This window comes from Salmo trutta, chromosome 2 (assembly GCF_901001165.1).
Source record: "Salmo trutta chromosome 2, fSalTru1.1, whole genome shotgun sequence".
Taxonomy (NCBI): domain Eukaryota; kingdom Metazoa; phylum Chordata; class Actinopteri; order Salmoniformes; family Salmonidae; genus Salmo; species Salmo trutta.
This window is the reverse complement of record NC_042958.1, coordinates 38,242,601-38,267,326: the sequence shown is the minus strand read 5'-3', so window position 1 is coordinate 38,267,326 and position 24,726 is coordinate 38,242,601. Positions and strand designations below refer to the sequence as shown.

At 45.8% G+C, this 24,726-nt stretch overlaps 1 protein-coding gene across 2 annotated transcripts in view; it reads right to left on the bottom strand.

The window, feature by feature from the left end:
- Nucleotides 1-24,726, bottom strand: part of LOC115154990 (transcriptional activator GLI3) — a 186,725-nt gene that overhangs the window by 90,500 nt on the left and 71,499 nt on the right. The window contains exon 3 of one of the 2 annotated variants that reach the window (XM_029701758.1): nt 6,884-7,135. In XM_029701758.1, coding sequence (XP_029557618.1) covers nt 6,884-7,135 — 252 coding nt within the window. The remainder of the gene's footprint in view (nt 1-6,883; nt 7,136-24,726) is intronic. The other variant, XM_029701765.1, reaches the window with a different exon arrangement.

The window sequence follows — 24,726 nt, the reverse complement described above, 5'->3', positions numbered from 1 at the left end:
GTAAAGCAAAAGGGAAACCCAGAGCTGTGTCCCAAAAGGCACCCTATTCCCTACTTATGGATTCTGGCCAAAAGTAGTGCATTTTAGTGAAATCGAGTGCCATTTGGGACGCAATGTCACAGCAAGCAGACAAATGACTGCTGGATCTTAGGAGTAGACAGGGGTCGTCACCTCTGGGCCAATTACAGCCCTGGCTCTTCCCCTCTGCACCGCAACACTCTCTGTAGCTCTCCCACTCTCTTTCTCTCTCACACTCTTCCAAGTCTTTCTCTGTCTCTCTCCACATGGGCCTATATTTCTATCTCTTCCTCACTTCACCCTCTTTCTTTCTCTCCCCCTTCTCTCTTTGTCCCTTACTCAAAGCCGAGCCTGATCTCTCCCTCCTCCCAAAAACAAGGACAACTTGTAATCCATTTACTCCACCCTTGTCAACAAATTCCCCCCCAAAATAATCCTGAACGACTTACAACCAGAGCTAGGTACTATCAAGGGAATGGAGGGAGAGAGAAAAGGGAGAACGCACAATGAGAAGGAGCGATTGCACCCAAAGAGAGAAGAGAAAAGGAGAGTAGAACATACAATACTGTACACAGGGGAGCGAGGGAGTGTAGAAGAGAAGAGAAAAGAGCGGAACTTGGTGTCACAGTGATATTTTAGCATTTTGTCACGCAGGCGGCGCCCTGGGGTCCCCATGGTCCCTGTGCCTGAGAGACAAAAGGGGCGCCGTGTAAAAACTTAAAGAGGATTAACGCTGCCGGAGTGCTTTAATGAGACCTGAAAGTTGCGGGCACCGGAGAGCAATGCTGATTGAGCCGGGCCAGAGAGGCAGAGAGTCTGGCTCCCGGAGGCCCCTGCAACAGCCCAGCGGTCCAACAAGCCCCAGCCATGAGCCTAAGCTCAACCTGCTCACACCAAGCCACATCAAAGCAGCCCCGGCTGGGGGAGCCGAGCCGAGGAGAGAGAGGAGAGGAGGAGATGGAGGAGAGGAGGAGGAGAGGGGAGGGCTGGATGGAGGAATCCCTTATCTCCTCCTGAGAGGATGCTGCTCTGCAGAGCGAGATTGTCTGGAACTGCCACCTGTCCCAGCCATCTTTGAAGGCAACACTAAGCCTATGATGGGCCTGACCTCCTCGAGCTCCCATTTCTTTATGTCTCTCTTCATTTTCTGCTTTGTTTACATCCCCCCCTCCTACTCTTCTCTCCTTTACTATCCTTCTCCAGTCTCACGCTCTCTCTCATTGGCGCTTCTTCTCTCCCTTTCTTCCTCCCTTTCTCCAGTCCTCTTTCTCTCTCTAATTTCTCTCACTTTCTGTCTCTCTCTTACTTTGTCTCTTTTTCTCTCCCTCTCTCTCTTTTGTAAGTCTCTACCCTGTGGTATGGACAAGAGGATGTACTCTAGTCTCCTTATTTGCTCCAGCCCGTAAAGGAGCTGAGAGGAAACATGTTAATTACCCAGCATGTCTCAGCCCCCTCCTCCTATAGAATAATAGGTACAGTCCATCCTTAGGAGAGAAGAAGAGAGGAGAGGGGGGAGGGAGGCGTTGGGGGTTGGTTGAAGGGATAAGGGTGCTAACTCTATGAGAAGAGGGACACAAATCGCTGCGCTACAAGGCTGGGCGGTGAGATTTGCTTACAGTGAACAAACATATAGGTGGGCATGAAATGAGTGTGACTGTCCCACTCCACACCCGGTGATCATCCTGCTTCTTATTCCCACTGAATACTTCAGGAGGGAGAGAAGACCCATGAGCCTTGTGTTATTCCTGCCTGCACTCACGTCTTTATGGACATTATGTTGAACGGCGTTATTGTTGTGTTTGGTGGTGTGTTTGTTGGTGTTAGTTGTGGTGGTGGCGTATCCTTACGGACAGTCAGAGAAACATGCTGCAAGTCTTTTTTTAAGCCTTCGCCGCTACAAAGCACATCTATTGTTTTAGGCATGTGATGCCTCTGCGCGTTTTCTGACCGATTAGCCATTCTTAATTTGACAAAGGGGTCCAAAACACAGACAGATGTTGCAAGAATGATATGAAGAAATGCTGAGTACTCATTTGTTAAGATATTTCTCATTCTTTTTGAGCCACTCCAAATGAATATTGTTATTGTAACAATATTATTAACATTATTGTTAAAAATGCAATTCACGCACATTCTCGGGCTCTGTGGTACTAAGAGTAAATGCAAGAAAGCCTGACCTTCACTTAGAGCGAAAGTGTCTTTCTTTGACCACTTCAAACTTTATCCGCATTGTACTGTGAGATTCCTGTAATAAGCTGTATAAAAGGGGATCACAGCGATTGTCCATGGTGCGCTGGACTGCGGAGCTAATTCAAGAGCTGCCCAGCTATGTTTCTCTTTCATAATCAAAGGAGGTGGATGGAAGAGATTCCTTTCCGTGGCCTGTACTGCAGGGTGGCCCCCGTGTTCCCCACAGGTTTCTCTCCCCCTCAATCGTCCTTGAAATGAGTACATTTCTCCCAGCGCATCCTCGCCACCACCCCTGCTCCTCTGTATTATCATTTCTGTGGGGAGAAGTGCTTGAAACTGTTTTGCCAAAACTTGTGACAAGGAACCAATGTGGAACCCAGAAAGCTGGCCTCGAGTGAAAAAATGCGTTATAAATTACTTTTCTAGTGTGGGTTATTTTCGTGACTTTTTTCTGTGGCAGGAAAGCTTTCCTATAGTTCCTGTATGGCCTATACTTGTGACTCTGAATCAGGGAGAGCAGTAATGCAGTCATTAACTGTACAGAGCCTGGTCCATTGTGGTACAAATCACATTGAAATTTTGTGACAGCCAGCTAATTCAGTTCACTGATCAGCTGCTGTAGTTTGATAAAGAGGCAGACAGATTGACGTGGACCCAGTACTTGCCACGCTACGGACCAGTAGACCTGAGATCTCCTTTACAATGCAGCCTTGGAGGTTAACTTAACCCCTGTCTGGAGCTGGAGATCACCATCCCACCCCCCACTCCATACGCCCTGGGTCTGGTTGAGCGCTGGCTGGCTCCCCACAATCCCAGGTAATGGTCATTTCTGTCAGAGCTTTGGCCAAAAAAGGTTTTAAGGGATATAGCCTGATGGTATCCAAACCATCCACTAGACCAGCCATCAATTTGTACTGTACTTCCACCTTGCTATGGCTTAGCAGCCCTGGTCTAAGAGGTCTCAGAGGTGAGACGACCAAGGTTTTGGTCTGAGGATTACCAGCTGGTGGTGCTTGGCCTAGGATCTTGATTCCATCAGTCTGCAGACGACAGACTGTATAAGGCTGATATAGGCCCACTTATACTTCAGCTATAAAAGTCTGTCTCGGTCCACATAGTGACCTACTACTGTGTCATCACAGACACACACAACCACCAAGCAGCCTTGGTTGTTGAGGAACCAACCAACATACTTAGTGTTGGGGAGGGTGAGAGGGTAGGAAAAGCTTAGTGATTTTCCCACCCTGCCCAGTCGCCTTCCTTTGACAAAACATGTTCTGATGTTTCAATACTGCTAGGATTGGAAAGAAACATAAGAAAGCTGTCCATTGAAGAGAATGTGCTTACAATCCCGTAACGGGACATGTTTTGACTGGCTGGGGAAGGAAGAAAAAGTGTTTAAGAAAAAGACTAACACTTGAAGGAAGAAGAGGGATCCCGGAGGAGAGAGTAAGCGGAGACAGCAGACGGAACTCCAGCAAGTGTTCCACTGTTGCTGAGGACCACTGACCCGCTAATAAGCCCACAATGTAAACAGATGTCGCTAGTGCCGCCGTGGTAACGCCTTCACAATACACATCTCCTCGCAATACACAAATCTTTAAAAACCCAAGTTTCTCATTAATCCTCCTCCCCAATGCTTCCTCCTCCTTATCCAGGCGAAAGCCCCATGTATTAGTGTTGTGGTAAGCGGGATATGGACGCTTATCCAGTGTTTGCCCAAGAAAAGAGTCTTAGACTCTATGCATCACCGCGATTTAGCTAATGCACTTAATAGGGGCTATTTTTTCTTAATGCCTCCTCCTTGATGTGGACGTACAGGTGAGAATAAACACAGAGTCCTTAGGGGAGTGGGATAGAGCACAGAAGAGGCTGTCCCCCACCCTTCTCCCCCCATCACCACCACAGCGACAACCATGACAACCCAGCAGTCCAAGTGTGCTTGAGGCTGCAGGTGCCGGCGTGTTTAGCTGCATTAAGCACTGACAACACACCAGCGGGAAGAGTAATCACATTTACCTGGCTGTCAGCCGTAGCCAGATCGTGCAGCGCCCCACACTCTGCAAGCACAGCACAAAGACCCAGGACTCAAACTCCATCACCCTCACATGCACAACACACACCTGGGATACATTTAGGAAGGTGGCAGTCAGGGACCCCAGGGAGAGGGGAGTGTTGGTGGAGTGGACCATGGAAGGATGTGCGGGAAGGGGGTGTTCAACCAAGCACAGGGATCAATGTTCTTCACACTTCCCAGCCTCTGGGGGTAGCAGTGGTGGAGCCATGGGGCTCCGTGTTCAAAGGAGCCGTCGGCAGATTAGGAGCCTAGAGCATGGGCCAATCAGACAGAATGGGACCGGCAGGCGCCTTCAGGGACACCTCGTGTTCCCCACACCTGGTACCAGAGGAAGCCATTTTACACAGCCCCCGGCCTGCTCTTTTCTCTCACCTCTGGTCGTAACTCTTTCTGAGTCAGGGTACGTCCCAACAACATCCATTTACAGCACACTCCACCCTCAGAGGAAAAACAACTGCCTTCGCATTTCAGCATGTGCTCCATTAGTCATCTAAATTCTGTTAAATACAGCCTCTGGTAAAACATTGGAATGGAATTAATATTTCATCATTATCTGAGACACACACAGAGAGAGAGAGAGACAGAGAGACAGAGAGAGAGAGAGAGAGAGAGAGACAGAGAGACAGAGAGACAGAGAGACAGAGAGACAGAGAGAGAGAGAGGAGAGAGAGAGAGAGAGAGAGAGAGAGAGAGAGAGAGAGAGAGAGAGAGAGAGAGAGAGAGAGAGAGAGAGAGAGAGAGAGAGAGAGAGAGAGAGAGAGAGAAACGGAAGACAGTGCGCCCCAATAGCAGTATGACTCTCTCCATCCACTGCCTGTTCTGCAGAAAGAATGGAGCCCTTTCAGGCTCTATGGCCCCTTTGACTTTTCCTACTGCTTCTGAACTCTCCATTTGACTGTGACTTTTAAGCACTACCCCGAGGCACTGCCACCCCTTACTGTGACCCCTAACCATCACCCCAACCACCCCAACCACGGCCCCTAGCTCCCCTTGACTTCAGTGGTCTGGAACCCTCTACCGCTCTCTCTCTCACACACACACACACACACACACACACACACACACACACACACACACACACACAAAATCAACAGTGGCAGTCATGCTGAGCTAAGACCGGGCTGTAATCGACAGTAATGTTCTGCTTGCGAGGATCCTGTCGACTACAGACCCTGGGCCTGACTTTAAGTAACCTTTCACATTAGTACTGTAGCTTTGTGGTGGATGTACGCACCAGCACACAAAGGAGATGCCGGCTAATGAACTAAATAAATACAGTTACAGTAAAGGACCAAAGCCGGAGCCAGGGAGAGAGAGACCTTTTCATTACAGCCTGCAGATTAAAACTACTCGGTCAGGCTCAATTCGCAGGCAATTTAGCGAAACTAAACAGGCCATCGCATCAAATCCTTGTCCGGAGGCCACGCAGATGCACAAAATTGACCTCCTAAACACCGCCCCCCCCCCCCCCCCTCGCTCTCCACTCATCTGTCTCTCATTCTATAACTGCATCTTTCTCTCCACTCATCTGTCTCTCATTCTATAACTGCATCTTTCTCTCCACTCATCTGTCTCTCATTCTATAACTGCATCTCTCTCCACTCATCTGTCTCTCATTCTATAACTGCATCTTTCTCTCCACTCATCTGTCTCTCATTCTATAACTGCATCTTTCTCTCCACTCATCTGTCTCTCATTCTATAACTGCATCTTTCTCTCCACTCATCTGTCTCTCATTCTATAACTGCATCTTTCTCTTATTCCTTTGTTCTATTTCCCTCTCTCACGCTCTCTCTAACCACGGCTCCTTCACTCCTCTATCTAATATTTTATTTTTCTATCATACTCTCCCTCAAACCTCATGTCCCTCCCTTCATATCAACAGTATCTTTCTACCTCACTATCACCCTCACTCCTCTATTCCTCCCCCTTCCTCTTACCCACACTCTCTCCGTCCCAGTGAGAGAGAAGGGAGACGAGGGGGTAGTGAGAGTGGTTTGACTGTGCAGTGTAGTGTTGGGGCTTTGATGTGTGTGTTGATGAGTGAAAGTGGAGTACTGTGCTCAGACAGGCCCCTAATGAGAGAATTAAGAAGCTACGCTGAACGCTCCCCATACTAACTTCCCAGAGAGCGAGCGAAAGAGAGAGAGACAGAATTAGGGAGAGCGAAAAGGAGAGGGAGGAAGGGAGAGAGGTAGAGAAAGCAGCTGATCCGTCAGGCCTAATCAAGCGTCTAGCAGCCCCGCCTTTTACCTATTACTGTACAGAGAGAACCTTGGTGCCATTGTTGGGGGGGGGGGGGGGGGGGGGGGGCCTGCCGCCTCACTCAAATCACAGTATATTGTTCTTAAATATACATAGAACAAGGCCAAATTTTCTATCTTAACCCACAAAGATATAGTATGTTAGGTTTTATGTAATTATCCATCCATTTACTAAATCACTGAGGCAATTCAAGTTGTCTGATGACCGAAAGCCCTGCCGACACAAACTAGCCATGTACCCACTACTTTTGACTTCATAAACACTCTAACAATCATATAAGAACAACCTATCCAACCCCTCCTCTTTAAACTGAGTTCTGTCTTCTGTACTCACCGTAGTGGGAATCCAGGTATCCGTTGCGGGGATCCATGGCAAACAGCGTTCCGCGATAGGGCAGGCCGTGGTCCGCCAGGTGGGGCAGCGAGCTGTGCAGCTCTTTCTTTACCAGTGGGGGGCGCTCTTCTGTGGACGTGGAGGGCTCCTCACCCAGCTTGCTGCCAGGGGTGCCAGGCGTGGAGGCCTGGGTGCTGATGGCATTGCGCCTCTCGCGGTGGTGGTGGTACTGCGTGCCCAATCTCTCATCTTCTTTAAGGGGACAGGGGGGAGAAAGAGGGTGAGATTATATATTTGGCTAAAAATATGAGTCCATATTTACTGACGATACAGCATAGATCTCGGTACATTGAAATATACTGTAAGATACTGAGTCGAAAGTCTGCTTAATTCTTCACAACCTGAAATCCATTTGGTTATGAGAGTGGTTTCACTGTCAGTAGAATCATAACAGTGACTTACAGCTGCTGCCGTCAAGGGGAATTTCTTTACCTCTCAGAGTATGCACGCACACACACACACACACACACACGACAAGGCACCCATATACATGGGAAAGAAGTAAAATCATGTAGCATACTCCTGTGAGGGGGAGTAGATTTGTTTTGTACACCCGCAACCAACCAAGTACACAAATCCACCCAGGTTTAGCCTCCATAGGAGCCAGCTGAACGTGTGAGTTCTCAAGCAGCAGTCAGATAAATCCAATAGGACTCATCTCTGATGCTCTCACCAACTAAACGAACCCAACCCCCTGCATCGTGGCCACAGTCGGAGGGGGAGCGATTCCCACAAGCCAGATCTTAAAGGCAGCTCTGTCTGTTCTTTTCATAAAATAAATGGATTCCCATGGAGAAAGCAACCGGGTCTTCTCGCCTGCATTCCAAACTGCCCATTAACCAGCCTCATGGGTAGTATCAACCCCCCCTTCTCCCTCCTCCTCAACCCCCTCTCATCCAGAGTAATCTCTCGCTCTCTTTCTCTCTCGGGGTGAAGGAGAGAAATTAAGAGGAGAGATGGGGAGACGGAAAGGAGAGTTCCCCTGAGAAGCTATCCCTGGTGTGCTGGGCAGAGTTAGTAGGGATAAAAGTGAAGAGAGTTCAAGGGCTGATCAGCTTTGGAAAGACTTGACCTTTGACCTAAACACTGACCCTGGCCTTCATGGGGTCGCCTGGCACCTGACCTGGTGGGTGATACTGTACAGATTTATTAGGAGTAGTCCCTAAATAGAAGATACTCTGGACCCAAAAATTCTGGTCTGAGATTATTGCTATCATCAGTACCTATCGTATGATTATGATAAATTATTAGAGTTGAATATTTTTAGGTAAATGCTTTGTACGATTGAAAGTTTTACACTGGCAGCTCTAGCCTTGTGCAATTCAGCGCTATTGCAGAGGCAGTTTGATTCAGTTACATACGATGCTATCAATCTTTCTCAATGCCTCAAATCCAACCTATTCCTCTACCAGATCCACAGAGTCCACTGAGTTTATCTTGACTGAGCAACAGATTCACTTCATTAGATGCTGCTGGGAAATCTCCCCTGGTCCAGGTTCCTGGTTGATTCTAATTTCACTGTGGTTGTTGCTGATCAGCACGGTCCAGTGCTCACTACTCACAGCCTCTGTCTCTCTCTCTCTTTTAATGTCTCACTGAGGGCCCTGGCAGAGTGCCGCGGTGCCGGTGCCAAAGGTTCTGTAGCGCTTACCAGCCTAGCACTGCAAGGCCCCCCTATGAACTGCAGGCAGCGGAAAACTGCAGCCCTCCAAAAGCCAATTAAGAGGAGAAGAGAGGGCTAGATTAAAGAGCGCTACCCCGAGCACCCCGAGTTGGCCGCTACAGTAGCGAGAGAGTGGCACGAAAGGAGAGAAAGAGAGAGGAGAGAGAAAGACCCACGGGTCTGTCATTTATTCCTCTCACTCTCCCACATCCATTACCTGCGTTAGGGCCCAGCCACGAACGGCGCCACGGCGCTCGGAGCAGCAAATTCCACGAGTCTTAACGCGGAACTGACAAGCCAGTGAGAGAGCAGAGGCTCACGCTCTCATCCGCGGGAAATGACAGTGTCAGTTATGATATAAGTATTTAATCCTATACTGCACAGCCCCTGATCTTATTAAGGGAATAATGGCATTTATGCTGTTAAAGCTGGATTAATAGGGTCTGCTCTTGCAAAGCGCAATATTAACAAAGGGATTTCAGACTCTGGGTTCATGTTCTCGCACGAATTGGATTTAAGGAAGGAAGTCGCGACTATAAACTGTGCTGGGAGCCAATATAGCAAACGATAGTGCTGCTGAGAGGAGTGTAGGTATATATGTACTGAATACTCATCCAGCAAACACAGTGCAGAGGCCGGGAATAAGACCTTGAATCTATCGTAGACCTGGATAAGTTTCTGGTTCTTGGTGTAGTTTATTTATGTATGAGTTTCATAGACTTGACATACACAATGTAGCAATAATCTTTGGACTTTTGCAAGTGAAGCCAAACTCCCACAAGCCCAGCTAAACAGTGTATATGAACTCTTTCTAGAGACAAAATACTGTGGTCATTATTCCCAAAGATATTATTACACTACATTCCTATCTTTCTCTTGGCTTCTTCTCCCTCTCCCCAGTTGGGTGTCTCTCTTTCTCTCCCTCCCCCTCTCTATCTATTTATCTCTCAGTGAAATCTAGCCCGATTCATTGATGTCTCTGAGATGTCAAGCAGATAATAGTTCATTCAAACCAGTGACTCCATTCCCCTCCTCCCTCTACTTCGCCATGGTGAACTGAGTCAGGGGGTTCATCATTCTTCCGTATACCACCTTAAGGGTGTCAATTTTTTCAGTCTATACCTGTCACACCCTGATCTGTCTCACCAGTCTTTGTGCTTGTCTCCACCACCCTCCAGGTGTCACCCATCTTCCCCATTAACCCCTGTGTATTTATACCTGTGTTCTCTGTTTGTCTGTTGCCACTTCGTTTTGTTTGTGAAACCTACCAGTTCCTTGCTCCTGTTTTCTAGCCCTTCCCGTTTTTTATCGCTCTGCCTGCCCTGACCCTGAGACTGCCTGGCATTCTGTACCTTGCCCCACCTTACTGGATTATTGACCCCTGCCTGCCCTGACCCTGAGACTGCCTGACGTTCTGGACCCTTTGCACCCTCTCTGGATTATTGACCCTGCCTGCCTTTGACCTGTTGTTTGCCTGCCTCTGTATTATAAATAAACGTTTGGTTCTTCGACACTGTCTACATCTGGGTAATAGCTGAAACGTGATATGGGTTCTTTATTTCAGCGTATACCACCTAAAATGGGTTAATTATTTCAGCATATACAGTTGAAGTCGGAAGTTTACATACACCTCAGTCAAATACATTTAAACTCAGTTTTTCACAATACCTGACTTTTTATCCTAGTAAACATTCCCTGTCTTAGGTCAGTTGGGATAACCACTTTATTTTAAGAATGAGAAATGTCAGAATAATAGTAGAGAGAATTATTTATTTCAACTTTTATTTCTTTCATCATTTTCCCAGTGGGTCAGAAGTTTACATACACTCAATTAGTATTTGGTAGCATTGCCTATAAGTTGTTAAAATTGGGTCAAACGTTTCGGGCAGCCTTCCACAAGCTTCCCACAATAAGTTGGGTGAATTTTGTCCCATTCTTCCTGACAGAGCTGGTGTAACTGAGGTCAGGTTTGTAGGCCTCCTTGCTCACACACGCTTTTTCTGTTCTGCCTACAAATTTTCTATAAGATTGAGGTCAGGGCTTTGTGATGGCCATTCCAATACCTTGACTTTGTTGTCCTGAAGCCATTTTGCCACAACTTTGGAAGTATGCTTGGGGTCATTGTTCATTTGGAAGACCCATTTGTGACCAAGCTTTAACTTCCTAACTGATGTCTTGAGATGTTGCTTCAATATATCCACATCATTTTCCAACCTCATGATGCCATCTATTTTGTGAAGTGCACCAGTCGCTCCTGCAGCAAAGCGCCCCCACAACATGATGATGCCACCCCCATGCTTCACGGTTGGGATGGTGTTCTTCGGCTTGCAAGCCTCCCCCTTTTTCCTCCAAACATAACGGTGGTCATTAAGGCCAAACAGTTCTATTTTTGTTTAATCAGACCAGAGGACATTTCTCCAAAAAGTACGATCTTTATCCCCATGTGGAGTTGCAAACCATAGTCTGGATTTTTATGGCGGTTTTGGAGCAGTGGCTTCTTCCTTGCTGAGCGGCCTTTCAGGTTATGTCAATATAGGACTTGTTTTACTGTGGATATGGATACTTCTGCACCTGTTTCCTCCAGCATCTTCACAAGGTCCTTTGCTGTTGTTCTGGGATTGATTTGCACTTTTCGCACCAAAGTACATTCATCTCTAGGAGACAGAACGTGTCTCCTTCCTGAGCGGTATGATGGCTGCGTGGTCCCATGGTGTTTATACTTGCGTACTATTGTTTGTACAGATGAACGGGGTACCTTCAGGCATTTGGAAATTGTTCACAAGGATGAACCAGACTGGTGGAGGTCAACAATAGTTTTTCTGAGGTCTTGGCTGATTTCTTTTGATTTTCCCATGATGTCAAGCAAAGAGGGACTGAGTTTGAAGGTAGGCCTTGAAACACATCCACAGGTACACCTCCAATTGACTCAAATTATGTCAATTAGCCTATTAGAAGCTTCTAAAGCCATGACATCATTTTCTGGAATGTTCCAAGCTGTTTAAAGGCACAGTCAACTTAGTGTATGTAAACTTCTGACCCACTGGAATTGTGATAAAGTGAATTATAAGTGAAATAATATGCCTGTAAACAATTGTTAGAAAAATTACTTGTGTCATGCACAAAGTAGATGTCCTAACCGACATGCCTAAACTATAGTTTGTTAACAAGAAGTTTGTGGAGTGGTTGAAAAACGAGTTTCAATGACTCCAACTTAAGTGTATGTAAACTTCCGACTTCAACTGTACCACCTTAAATGGTTTAACAAACACTGGGCAGCAGAAGGTCAACAACTAACACTTGAATGGTGATGCTGAAAGAGGAGGAATACCCCAAGGCAAAAAAATGTTACATCCCGTTCTAATGTCATCCAACCAAAATGGCTGGAAAACTTGGTTATATTTTATTTGACTTTATTTTAACCCTTCTGAGCTTCATAGGTCCAGTTTACTGATAATGATTCTTACAATCAGGTCCAAAACCACTGCCACACTTGATAAAAATGAGCAATAGACTGTATAAAATAAATAATATGTAATACCCTTGTTTGAACCAGGTATTGGGTTATTTGTTTTAATTAATTGGTTATATATTTAAAAGATGATTGAATTGCTCCTAAACTGTAATGTTGTTAATGCATTATGCTTTTGAAGAAATATTTATTTAATGTATAAGTGAATAGTTTGCTTTACTTTGAAGTGTTAAGTTTTGACCAATAAGGTCGCTTGTTAAGTTGTGGCCAATGGGAGTTGACCTGGTTAACGGGAGGTCTGGGAAAAAGAGAGGGAAAAAGACGTTGATGAAAGGATGGACGTTTTACCTTAGGACGGTTGGTGAAGAAAAGTTATAAAAGACGACGACAGAACTAGAACAAAACACATACTTACTAAGACATGTTTTATTTTATAAAAGAGTTGTTATAATTTTGTTAAAACTTAGTAAAGACTGAAGCTACCGTCTCGTCGTGGAGGTATTTGCCAGCATTGAGGTTAGCCTAGCATCGTGTGACACCGGGAGATAATTGCTTGGGAAGCTTAACGAGTTCGTGTTCCCATGGGATATCGGTTACGGCTAAGGAGTACTGTCTGCATGGGTAGTAGTGCTTGCCTTGGACTTTGTGAGGAAACCTGCATGGAACTGCCATACTTCGCTGAGGGAATATCTACCAAGGAGTGAGTAACCACAACGTGAGGTGCTTCAGGATATTTTTGGGTGTCGTCATTTTTTTGAGCTCCAACGCACGCCAACGGTTTATTTAAGCAAACTTGAAATAATTTGGACTCATTGGGGTTTATTATTTTTTATTTCTTTTGATGTGTCTGAAAATGTATTTGAAAATGTTTTAATACACATATGGAACGTTATGTATATTGCCTTGGTGGAGTCATTGATTGTTTCAATTTCATTTAATGCATGGGATGGTCTATCCTGATTCAATAACAGAAACCTATAATCATTTAATCTGAAGTTAATACCCTATTGTCATAATCCTAGATAGTTTACAATAGGAATTCTTATTGGAGATGTCCTTCTCACCTAACATCCCATGCTGCTGAGATACTCTGCATAAGTTAATATTGTGAGAGTCATATTCGAGCCTGGTGAGAGGGTTACAAATACAAATACCTAACTATATTGAATGCTCAAAAAAAATAGGAAATTACATTCTTTTATATTAATACAAATGCTCAGAGAAAGAGATTTTGTTAAACAAGTAATATTCTTGTCTTCTCAAAAAGATTTGGGTTAAAATTATTGGCACCCTGTTTTCAATACCTCACTTTGCGAGGATAACGGCACTGAGCATTTTTCTTAAATGTTTTATGAGATTGGAGAACACATTGGGAGGGATCTTAGACCATTCTTCCATACAGAATCTTTTCAGATCCTTGAAATTCTTTGTCTGCGCTTATGGACTGACCTCTTCAATTCAAACCATAGGTTTTCAAAGGAGTTCAAACCCAGAGACTGAGACGGCCATTGCAAAATTTTGATTTTGTGGTCAGTTAACAATTTCTTTGTGAATTTTCATGTGTGCTTGAGGTTATTGTCTTGCTGGAAGCGCCACTTGCGGTCAAGATTCAGCCTCCTGGCAGAGGCAACCAGATTTTGGGCTAAAATGTCCTGGTACTCTGTAAAGTTAATGTAAAGCAAAAAAAAGATCGGAGCATACAATATAGCTCAGAGGCTTTCCAGTCAGTGTTCTCATCCATTGCGGTGGCACTGAGTGCTCTTGCTCTGATGTGGAGGACACAGGTGTCTGCAAACACTTTGAAAAGCCTGAACTTCAGGAGCACCTCTCCAACCCTGACCATCATCAGCCTCAAACAGACCCTTTTGGCTTTTTCTCTTTCTTCCTTCCCTCATTTTTAATACCTCTTTCATTCCCCCCCCCCCTTTTCCCATTGTTGCCCCCATCCCGTCCTCTTCTCCTCCACCGATTCACAGGTCTATTCACCAACAACACAAAGCAGCAAGCCGGTCCTCAGTGGACCAAGGGGAAGCATGCCTCACACACAAAAAAAATGGAAAAAAAGAACGGTCCTGGTCTCTCTATGGTGATTGAATTTCTTAACATCTTTTCAAAAAGCGCTTAAATGCCTGGAGGCGAGAGGAAGAAACAAGCTAATGGTGGATGGGGAGCACTGAACAAATTTCAGAGCCCTTTCCTGCTCGCGTTTGAGGTTGAAAGTGAGCGCCTACCTTTCAAGTTTCAAAGTCCTCCTTCCTCCCGCAGTGTCACTGAAGGATTTGAAAAGAAGGTAATTGTGCTCACTGCCGTCCTGATCAGAGCGCACGCTAGTATTTCAGGGGCTTTCTCTGCCACTATAATGGAGCCTAGTGCTCTCTCCATCCTCTCTCCCTGGCATTCTTGTTCTCTACCCACCTTCTCACTCACTTTTTCCTCTTCCTCTCTCATTCTTCGTTTTCACATGCTCTCACTTTCTCGTTCTCTCTTTCTCGCCCAGCCAGCCGCTCATTAAATCCTAATGCCCAGGTTTCTCCCCTTTTTATTCTGGGGCCGTTCAATGTAAAAGGCTGCTCTGGATACCTTTAGAGAAGCCCCATGCCTGAGCAGGGGAGGAGGGCCTTTAATGGCGGGGAATAAAGGAGGAGGGAACTCATGCAACAAATGATAAAATTAAATTATAATGAGGTATGGAGTGGAGAGGATTCCTTCGAGGAGGGGAAAGAGAGCGAGAGATAGAGAGTTGAGCCCTGGGACAAGGGGGCTGAAGTTAAGGGTGCCTGGCTAATTCAAAGTAATGAGAGGGAGAGAAGACAAAGCCTGGCTGCTTCGGAGGGAGTTAGTGTTTCTCAAAGGCAGCAGCCGTTGTGTATAACAAGGGTGGGAGTGCCAATCTGCTCCAGCCTCTCAGACATTTGACTTGGTACCCTACAGACAAGATGATTTAGTAGTCTCTGCCGCCTTACGCTACTACATATGTTTCAGTCAGAGGATCACGAAGGGGCAATTACACATTGTTGCACATTCTACACACTGAACCGGCTTTGTTGGGCGGGACCTTTATCATCAAGGTGTCATTCGTTGTGCCTCTGAACAAGTGCCAGCAGCAACAACCATTCTCTTCCACCTACACATTTTTGCAAGTCATGTTGTCTGTGGCGTGGTGATGATGGGGTTTGGCTGGAGAGCCCGATGGAAGAAGGGGGGAGAGGAGGAGTGGAGGATGCAGACGGAAAACACAAAACGCTTCTTCAAAGCTCCTCTCCTCCTGTGCAATAATCTTTCTCTCTCTCCTTTTTTCTTTCTCTTGTAAATCAACTCCCCGCAAAAAGACTCAAGACTACCCAATTAACAATGAGAGAAGGAGGCGAAATTACAGCAGCTGGCTAGGGTTTAATAAGAGCGCAGCAGCTACCTCTCCAAGCGGCTTAGGGAGAGCTTGCTGTACCTGGCACCTGCGCCATCTATAGACGGAGGGAATAGCAGCACAGGCTGAAAGGAGAAAGAGAGAGAGAGAGAACCTTCAAACTCCACAAGAGGAGGAATCGCAAACACAACAAGAGGAGATCAGCATGGATAAGTGCAATTGTCTGTGTTTTTCTGATCAACTTCTTGGCTAGCTGTCATATAGGATGCAGGTTTTTGCAAGAATGTTTCCTTTTAACCCCTGCTGAGGGAGCTTCAGTGGCATCTCCCACAACAGAGTTCAGTTGTGTATTGTGTTGAAGGTAGAACGTTACCAATCAATAAAATCAATGTGGATACCACACAAAAGTGTGCAATTGCGTAATACGCCAGAGTTCCCTCTAACTTTTAGTCCTTGTCTTATTTCTTCTCTCTGCAGAGTGGTCCCATAGTGCCGCATTATTTAAATACGTGCGCTGTGAGTGATGCTTGGAGTAATTACAGTGAGAAGCAGTGGGGAAGTCGGGAGGATTCCTGCTCCACACTGGCAACCCGTTGTCAGCCCCTGATTTCCCCCACAGCCCCGACTGCTGCCCTCCTCGATATTCATCTAGGGTAATTTTTGACGGCTCCCACGTCTCAATTTGGCTCTGTGGCGCACCACCCCAATCCTCCGCCCCCCCCATCTCCCCTGCCCGGAGTCCCACACTCTGGCGCTGGGGCTTTTCTGGGGCCCTACCAGGGGCCCCTGGCTCTCAGTCCCAGCCCATAGCCTAGAGCAGGGTTTCCCCAAACTCAGTCCTGCCCCCCCCCCCCCCAAAAAAAACAAAAGTGCACCCATGGGGGGACCCAAGACAGAGTTTGAGAAACCCTGGCCTAGAAGGAATCAAAAGAAAGCTAGGCTTCTTCCACCTTCCCTTGTCTCTCTGGTCTCTGTGCTCAAATCAGCCTCACAGCAGGGCTGTGCCTAACCCCACTCCAATCCCCACTGACTACCTTTCACACATCAGGGGCCTGACGCAGGTCCACCGTTGGGGCACGGAGCACTCTCTACAGCCCCTAAACCCATTTCATCAGGAGCACATTGTGAAGGAGCAGTGATGTTCTAGTCAAAGAGCTACAAGCACTGACTAAAATGCACAGTGATGGGTTTGGGCCATGGGTATCCATGCCTTTTAGAATGTTTAAGAATTTCAGTCAAAGGGCACCTTGGCTCATATTCTTTTAAGGATCAAACTCAGGAGATGCATTTGATCAGTGCTCAAAACCACAAAGGCAATAACAAAGGCAATTTCCACTATATTCATTTAAACTGAAAAAAATATATAAGGTTTTGGTTCCATGTTTCATGAGCTGAAATAAAAGATACCAGAAATGTTCCATATACACAAAAAGTTTATTTCTCTCAAATTTTGTTTACATCCCTGTTATTAAGCATTTCTCCTTTGCCAAGATAATCCATACAGGTGTGGTATATCAAGAAGCAGATTTAACAGAATGATCATTACACAGGTGCACCTTGTGCTGGGGACAATAAAAGGCCACTCTAAAATGTGCAGTTTTGTCTCGCAACACAATGCCATCGCAATTGGCATGCTGACAGCAGGAATTTCCACCAGAACTGTCACCAGAGAATTTTATATTAATTTCTCTACCATAAGCCGCCTCTAACATTGTTTTAGAGAATTTGGCAGTATGTCCAACCTGCTTCACAACCGCAGACCACGTGTAACCACGCCAGCCCAGGACCTAGACATACGGCTTCTTCACCTGCGAGATCGTCTGAGACCATCCACCCGGACAGCTGCACAAACTGTCAAAAACCCTCTCAGGGAAGCTCATCTGTGTGCACGTCGTCCTCACCAGGATCTTGACCTGACTGCAGTTCGGCATCGTAACTGACTTCAGTGGGCAAACGCTCACCTTCGATGGCCACTGGCACCTGGACAAGTGTGCTCTTCACAGATGAATACTGTACCAGGCAGATGGCAGACAGCGTGTATGGCATCGTGTGGGCGAGCGGTTTGCTGATTTCAACGTGTTGAACAGAGTGCCCCAGGGTGGCGGAGGGGTTATGGTATGGGCAGGCATAAGCTATGGACAACAAACACGATTGTATTTTATCAACGGCAATTTGAATGCACAGAGAAACCGTGACGAGATTCTGAGGTCTATTGTCGTGTCATTTATCCACCGCCATCACCTCATGTTTCAGCATGATAATGCACGGCCATGTCACAAGGATCTGTACAAATTTCCTGGAAGCTGAAAATGTCCCAGTTCTTCCATGGCCTGCATACTCACCAGACATTTCACCCATTGAGCAAGTTTGGAATGCCATGGATCGATGTGTACGGCAGCATATTCCAATTCCCGCCAATATCCAGCAAATTCACACAGCCATTGAAGAGGAGTAGGACAACATTCCACAGGCCACAATTAATAGCCTGATCAACTCTATGCGAAGGAGATGTGTCACGCTGCATGAGGCAAATGGTGGTCACACCAGATACTGACTGGTTTTCTGACCCATGCTCCTACTTTTTTTTTAAGGTATCTGTGACCAACAGATGCATATCTGTATTCCCAGTCATGTGAAATCCATAGATGAAGGACTAATGAATTCATTTCAATTTACTGATTTCCTTATATGAACTGTAACTCAGTAAATCTTAAAAATTGTTGCATGTTGCGTTTATATTTTTGTTCAGTGTAGTAGCAGTGGGTCATGGCACTCAGATTAGGAGGCCCTCGCCAAGAGAATCTGGACACCCAGCCAAAGCAAGAGGTGGGGAAGTGCCAACCAACAGTTAAAGCAAAATAAAGAATTGTTAGTGAATTATGTCCAAATGCCACTGTGGTATTGAAAACAATACAGAATTATACAAAATATTATACATTTACTTCACTAAAGTTTCTGGAAACTCTATGAAGAGTCTCAAGGCTGCCTCTGAGTGCTGCTTTGCTAACACATTGTGATGGATAGATGATGGAAAGCTAAGGCTAGCTTTATCAAACAGAAATGTGCATCCTGCAGCACTAACTCCAAAAAGTTTTGGGACACTGTAAAGTCCATGAGAACAAGAGCACCTCCTCCCAGCTGCCCACTGCACCGAGGCTAGGTAACACCGTCACCACCGATAAATCCACGATTATCGAGAATTTCAAAAAGCATTTCTCTACAGCTGGCCATGCTTTCCACCTGGCTACCACAACCCTGGCCAACAGCTCCCCACCCCCCGCAACTACTTGCCCAAGCCTCTCCAGCTTCTCCTTCACCCGAATCCAGGCAGCAGATGTTCTGAAAGAGCTGCAAAACCTGGACCCGTACAAATCAGCTGGGCTAGACAATCTGGACCCTCTCTTTCTAAAATTATCTGCCGCCATTGTTGCTTTTCAACCATTCGATGCCCGCACCCGCCCGCCCAACTAGCATCACTACTCTGGACGGTTCTGACTTAGAATATGTAGACAACTACAAATACCTAGGTGTCTGGCTAGACTGTAAACTCTCCTTCCGGACTCATATTAAACATCTCCAATCCAAAACTAAATCGAGAATCGGCTTCCTATTTCGCAACAAAGCCTCCTTCACTCACGCCGCCAAACATACTGACGTAAAACTGGACTATCCAACCGATCCTCGACTTCGGCGATGCCATTTACAAAATAGCTTCCAACACTCTACTCAGCAAACTGGATGTAGTCTATCACAGTGCCATCCGTTTTGTCACCAAAGCCCCTTATACCACCCACCACTGCGACCTGTATGCTCTAGTCGGCTGGCTCTCGCTACATATTCGTCGCCAGACCCGCTGGCTCCAGGTCATCTATAAGTCTATGCTAGGTAAAGCTCCACCTTATCTCAGTTCACGATAACAACACCCACCCGTAGCACACGCTCCAGCAGGTATATCTCACTGGTCATCCCCAAAGCCAACACCTCCTTTGGCCGCCTTTCCATCCAGTTCTCTGCTGCCAATGACTTGAACGAATTGCAGAAATCGCTGAAGCTGGAGACTTATATTTCCCTCACTAACTTTAAACATCAGCTAACTGAGCAGCTAACCGATCGCTGCAGCTATACATAGCCCACCCAATCTACCTACCTCATCCCCATATTGTTTTTATTTACTTTTCTGCTCTTTTGCACACCAGTATTTCTACTTGCACATCACCATCTGCTCATCTATCACTCCAGTGTTAATTTGCTAAATTGTAATTACTTCGCTACTATGGCCTATTTATTGCCTTACCTCATGTCATTTGCACACACTGTGTATAGACTTTCTTTTTTTTCTATTGTGTTATTGACTGTACGCTTGTTTATTCCATGTGTAACTCTGTTGTTGTTTATGTCGCACTGCTTTGCTTTTTTAAAAATGTGTGTGTGCATGTGTGTGTGAATATTAAGAGAGTTAGCCAGTGCTTACTAGTCAGAGGGATAAGTAGACACTTCAAAAAGGCACCTGCACGCCAGCTGTCCCGGCACCTTCCCCACCCCCTCACCCCATTTAAATGCATATTAACTCGTATCTGAGGCTAGCAGGCTAATTTAACTTTTGACATTTGATATCTGAGGAATGAGAGGGATCAGCCGTTTAGCTGGAACCGGATTACCCCCCCCCCCCCCCGGGTTCACTACTGCCCTCCTCCTTCCCCCTTCGTCCAAAAATCACACTCTCTCTCTCTCGATTCATTAATTTGCCTGCTATCAATGACTGGTAAATGTCTCAGACTCGGAGTGGAACATCCATCGCTCGGTTCCTCTCCTTGACCCTCTCTCCCTCTCCCCAGCTCAGTGGCCATAGTTATTATGGCTCTTCTGATGTTACACTCAATGTATGGATCAGTTCACTGCCCTGGCCGCTACTCCCTTAGTTGTTGATCTATTCTGGCTGTAACTACCTATTTAACAGCTCAACAAAAAGTTGATTCAACCTTTTCATTCTACTGAGAAATGGCAGCTTTTTGATGCTTTCAGGCACAATTTTGCCAAATGAAAATAAATTCTAGAAGCACATGACGTCACCCCCAGTATCCATTCCAGGAACCAATCAGGGGCAAGCCTAGCTGACCTCTGACCTGTCATACAGAGGTGAGGTGTTATGGGTTAATTAAAGTCCGTAATTTCTCATTGGTTGTGGTCTGACGCTTTCTGTTCAATGTCTACATTACAGGTTGAATCAGGGGCTGTGTGCGAGCATGACGGATTTGGGTTAAATGCATAACACGCCCGGGCGCCTTTCATGCAGCAGCTGTTAATGCTTACCGTTTCTCAGCCGCCACATTCAGACATACAGCCTCTTTTTACGGGGAAAGCATGACAATCAGATTTCCAAACTACAAGCCAAACGTCATAAAAATAAACAGGACCAAACAGATTTCCTGCACCACTTGCCCAAAGCCATAAAACAACCCAACCTGGTAATCAGGACTTTCTAAACACTCAACACATGCAGGCACCTAAAGTCAGAAGGAAAAAGAAAAACCGCTTCAAGGTAAATTGAATCAACATTCTCTACCTTGACACGACAATCATTTGAAAGCCATCAGTTGATTTACCATGCCGTTTTTCTCACTTTTCCTCCCAGCTCGAGACATGCTTCTTTCAGTCGAAGTCCCTCCGTCAAATCACATTCAAAAATCCACAAAGAATCCCTTATTACAAAGGTACCAAACTTCCTATACCCCACACAACCCCCATTATAAACAGTGCTCTTTCCATGACATAGACTGACCAGGTGAATCCGGGTGAAAACTACGATACCTTGATGTCACCTGTTAAGTCCACTTCAATCAATGTAGATGAGGAGGAGACAGGTTAAAGAGGATGTTTAAGCCTGGAGGCAATTGAGACATGGATTGTGTATGTGTGCCATTCCGAGGATGAATGGGCAAGACAAATTATTTAAGTGCCTTTAAATGGGGTATGGTAGTAAGTGCCAGGGGCACCAGTTTGAGTGTGTCAAGAACTGCAACGCTGCTGGGTTTTTCACGCTCAACAGTTTCCCGTATGTATCAAGAATGGTCCACCACGAGTTCCTGGTTGGCGAGCGACAGAATGGCCATGTAGAGAACAAGCTCCCGGGCAGTTGTAAATAATTCACCTCCAAATTCAACTTTTCAAAATTCGAATATATAAAAGCTTCAGTTTTAATGAGTGGGGTAGGTAGTACGAGAAGTCAGAATAAGTTTAAAACATGAGTTAAAGAGTCAGATAAAGCTGAAATGGGTGAAGGTATGCACGGCCCTCAACAAGCAAGGCAAGATGACGACAACAAAAGTGAGATGGAGAGGAACCCGGCGAAGGAAATGCTGATAAGTGTTAGCAAAGAAATCCGCAAACTTAGAACCGAAATGAGAGGGAACCTGACTAGATCCAAGGATGAAGAAGGACATGAAGGAGTTAGCAGAATTAAAACACAAATTTACAGCGAGGCTCCAGGAAACTAAAGGGGAAATTCACACCCCAAGTACAGCGTTGAAAGGGGCAGAGACACGGATGAGACAGCGGGAAGAACAAAACATGGAAATTGGCGAAGCTCTACTCCTGTTATGGAAACAACAACGACGAATACAGGAGAAGCTGATGGATCTTGAGTGAAGGTCCAGGCGCAACAATATCCGTATTGACGGCATTTACGAGATATGCCCCAATTCATAGAAAGTCTACTCAAAAACAAACATTCTCTACCGACATACACAGATCTTCAGATCCAGAGAGCACTTGCTCAAAAACCAAGCGCTGATCTATCCCCTAGATCTGTTGTTGTCAATACAATACAAAGGAATACGCTTTCAATCCCCCATGGGCAAGATGAGAATCCACTGGGAGTTTGGGGGCCTACAGCAGTGTGGTCGAGGAAGCGCAGGACATTTATTTATTTTATTTCACCTTTATTTAACCAGGTAGGCCAGTTGAGAACAAGTTCTCATTTACAACTGCGAACTGGCCAAGATAAAGCAAAGCAGTGCGACAAAAACAACAACACAGAGTTACACATAGGATAAACAAACGTACAGTCAATAACGCAATAGAAAAAAATCTATGTACAGTGTGTGCAAATGTAGTAAGGTTAGGGAGGTGAGGCAACAAAAAGGCCATAGTGGTGAAATAATTACAATTTAGCATTAACACTGTAGTGATAGATGTGCAGATGATGATGTGTAAGTAGAGATACTGGGGTACAAAAGAGCAAATAAAAAAATAACAATATGGGGATGAGGTAGTTGGGTGTACTATTTACAGATAGGCTGTGTACAGGTACAGTGATCGGTTAGCTGCTCAGATAGCTGATGCTTAAAGTTAGTGAGGGAGATATGAGTCTCCAGCTTCAGTGATTTTTGCAATTCGTTCCAGTCATTGGCAGCAGAGAACTGAAAGGAGGCCAAAGGAGGTGTAAGCTTTGGGGATGACCAGTGAAATATACCTGCTGGAGTATGTGCTACAGGTGGGTGTTGCTATAGTGACCAGTGAGCTGAGATAAGGCGGGGCTTTACCTAGCATAGACTTATAGATGACCTGGAGCCAGTGGGTCTGGCTACGAATATGTAGCGAGGGCCAGCCAACAAGAGCATACAGGCCGCAGTGGTGGGTAGTATATGGGGCTTTGGTGACAAAACGGATGGCACTGTGATAGACTACATCCAATTTGCTGAGTAGAGTGTTGGAAGTTATTTTGTAAATGACATCGCCAAAGTCAAGGGTGGGTAGGATAATCCAGTTTTACGAGGGTATGTTTGGCAGCGTGAATGAAGGAGGCTTTGTTGCAAAATAGGAAGCCGACTCTAGATTTAATTTTGGATTGGAGACACTTAATGTGAGTATGGAAGGAGAGTTTACAGTCTAACCAGACACCTAGGTATTTGTAGTTGTCCACATATTCTAAATCAGAACCGTCCAGAGTAGTGATGCTAGTCGGGCGGGCACGTGCGTGCAGCAGTTGAAGAGCATGTATTTTGTTTTACTTGCATTTAAGAGCAGTTGGAGGCCACAGGAGTGTTGTATGGCACTGAAGCTCGTTTGGAGGTTTGTTAACACAGTGTCCAAGGAAGGGCCAGATGTGTACAGAATGGTGTCGTCTGCGTAAAGGTGGATCAGAGAATCACCAGCAGCAAGAGCGACATCATTGATATATACAGAGAAAAGAGTCGGCTGAGAATTGAACCCTGTGGCACCCCCATAGAGACTGCCAGAGGTCCGGACAACAGGCCCTCTGATTTGACACACTGAACTCTATCTGAGAAGTAGTTGGTGAACCAGGTGAGGCAGTCATTTGAGAAACCAAGGCTATTGAGTCTGCCGATAAGAATGTGGTAATTGACAGAGTTGAAAGCTTTGGCCAGGTCGATGAAGACGGCTGCACAGTACTGTCTTTATCTATGGCGGTTATGATATCGTTTAGGACCTTGAGCATGGCTGAGGTGCACCCACGACCAGCTCGGAAACCAGATTGCATTGTTGAGAAGGTACGGTGGGATTCTAAATGGTCGGTAATCTGTTTATTAACTTGGCTTTCGAAGACTTTAGAAAGGCAAGGCAGGATAGATATAGGTCTGTAACAGTTTGGGTCTAGAGTGTCTCCGCCTTTGAAGAGGGGGATGACCGCGGCAGCTTTCCAATCTTTAGGGATCTCGGACAATACGAAAGAGAGGTTGAACAGGCTAGTAATAGTGGTTGCAACAATTTCGGCGGATAATTTTAGAAAGACAGGGTCCAGATTGTCTAACACAGCTGATTGGTAGGGATCCAGATTTTGCAGCTCTTTTAGAACATCACCTGTCTGGATTTGGGTTAAGGAGAAGCAGGGGGGGCTTGGGCAAGTTGCTGCGGGGGCTGCAGAGCTGTTGGCCGGGGTAGGGGTAGCCAGGTGGAAAGCATGGCCGTAGAAAAATGCTTATTGAAATTCTCAATTATTGTGGATTTATCGGTGGTGACAGTGTTTCCTAGCCTCAGTGCAGTGGGCAGCTGGGAGGAGGTGCTCTTATTCTCCATGGACTTTACGGTGTCCCAAAACTTTTTGGAATTAGTGCTACAGGATGCTAATTTTTGTTTGAAAAAGCTAGCCTTTGCTTTCCTAACTGACTGTGTATATTGGTTCCTGACTTCCCTGAAAAGTTGAATATCGCGGGGGCTATTCGATGCTAATACAGTTCGCCACAGGATGTTTTTGTGCTGGTCAAGGGCAGTCAAGTCTGGAGTGAACCAAGGACTATATCTGTTGTTAGTTCTACATTTTTTGAATG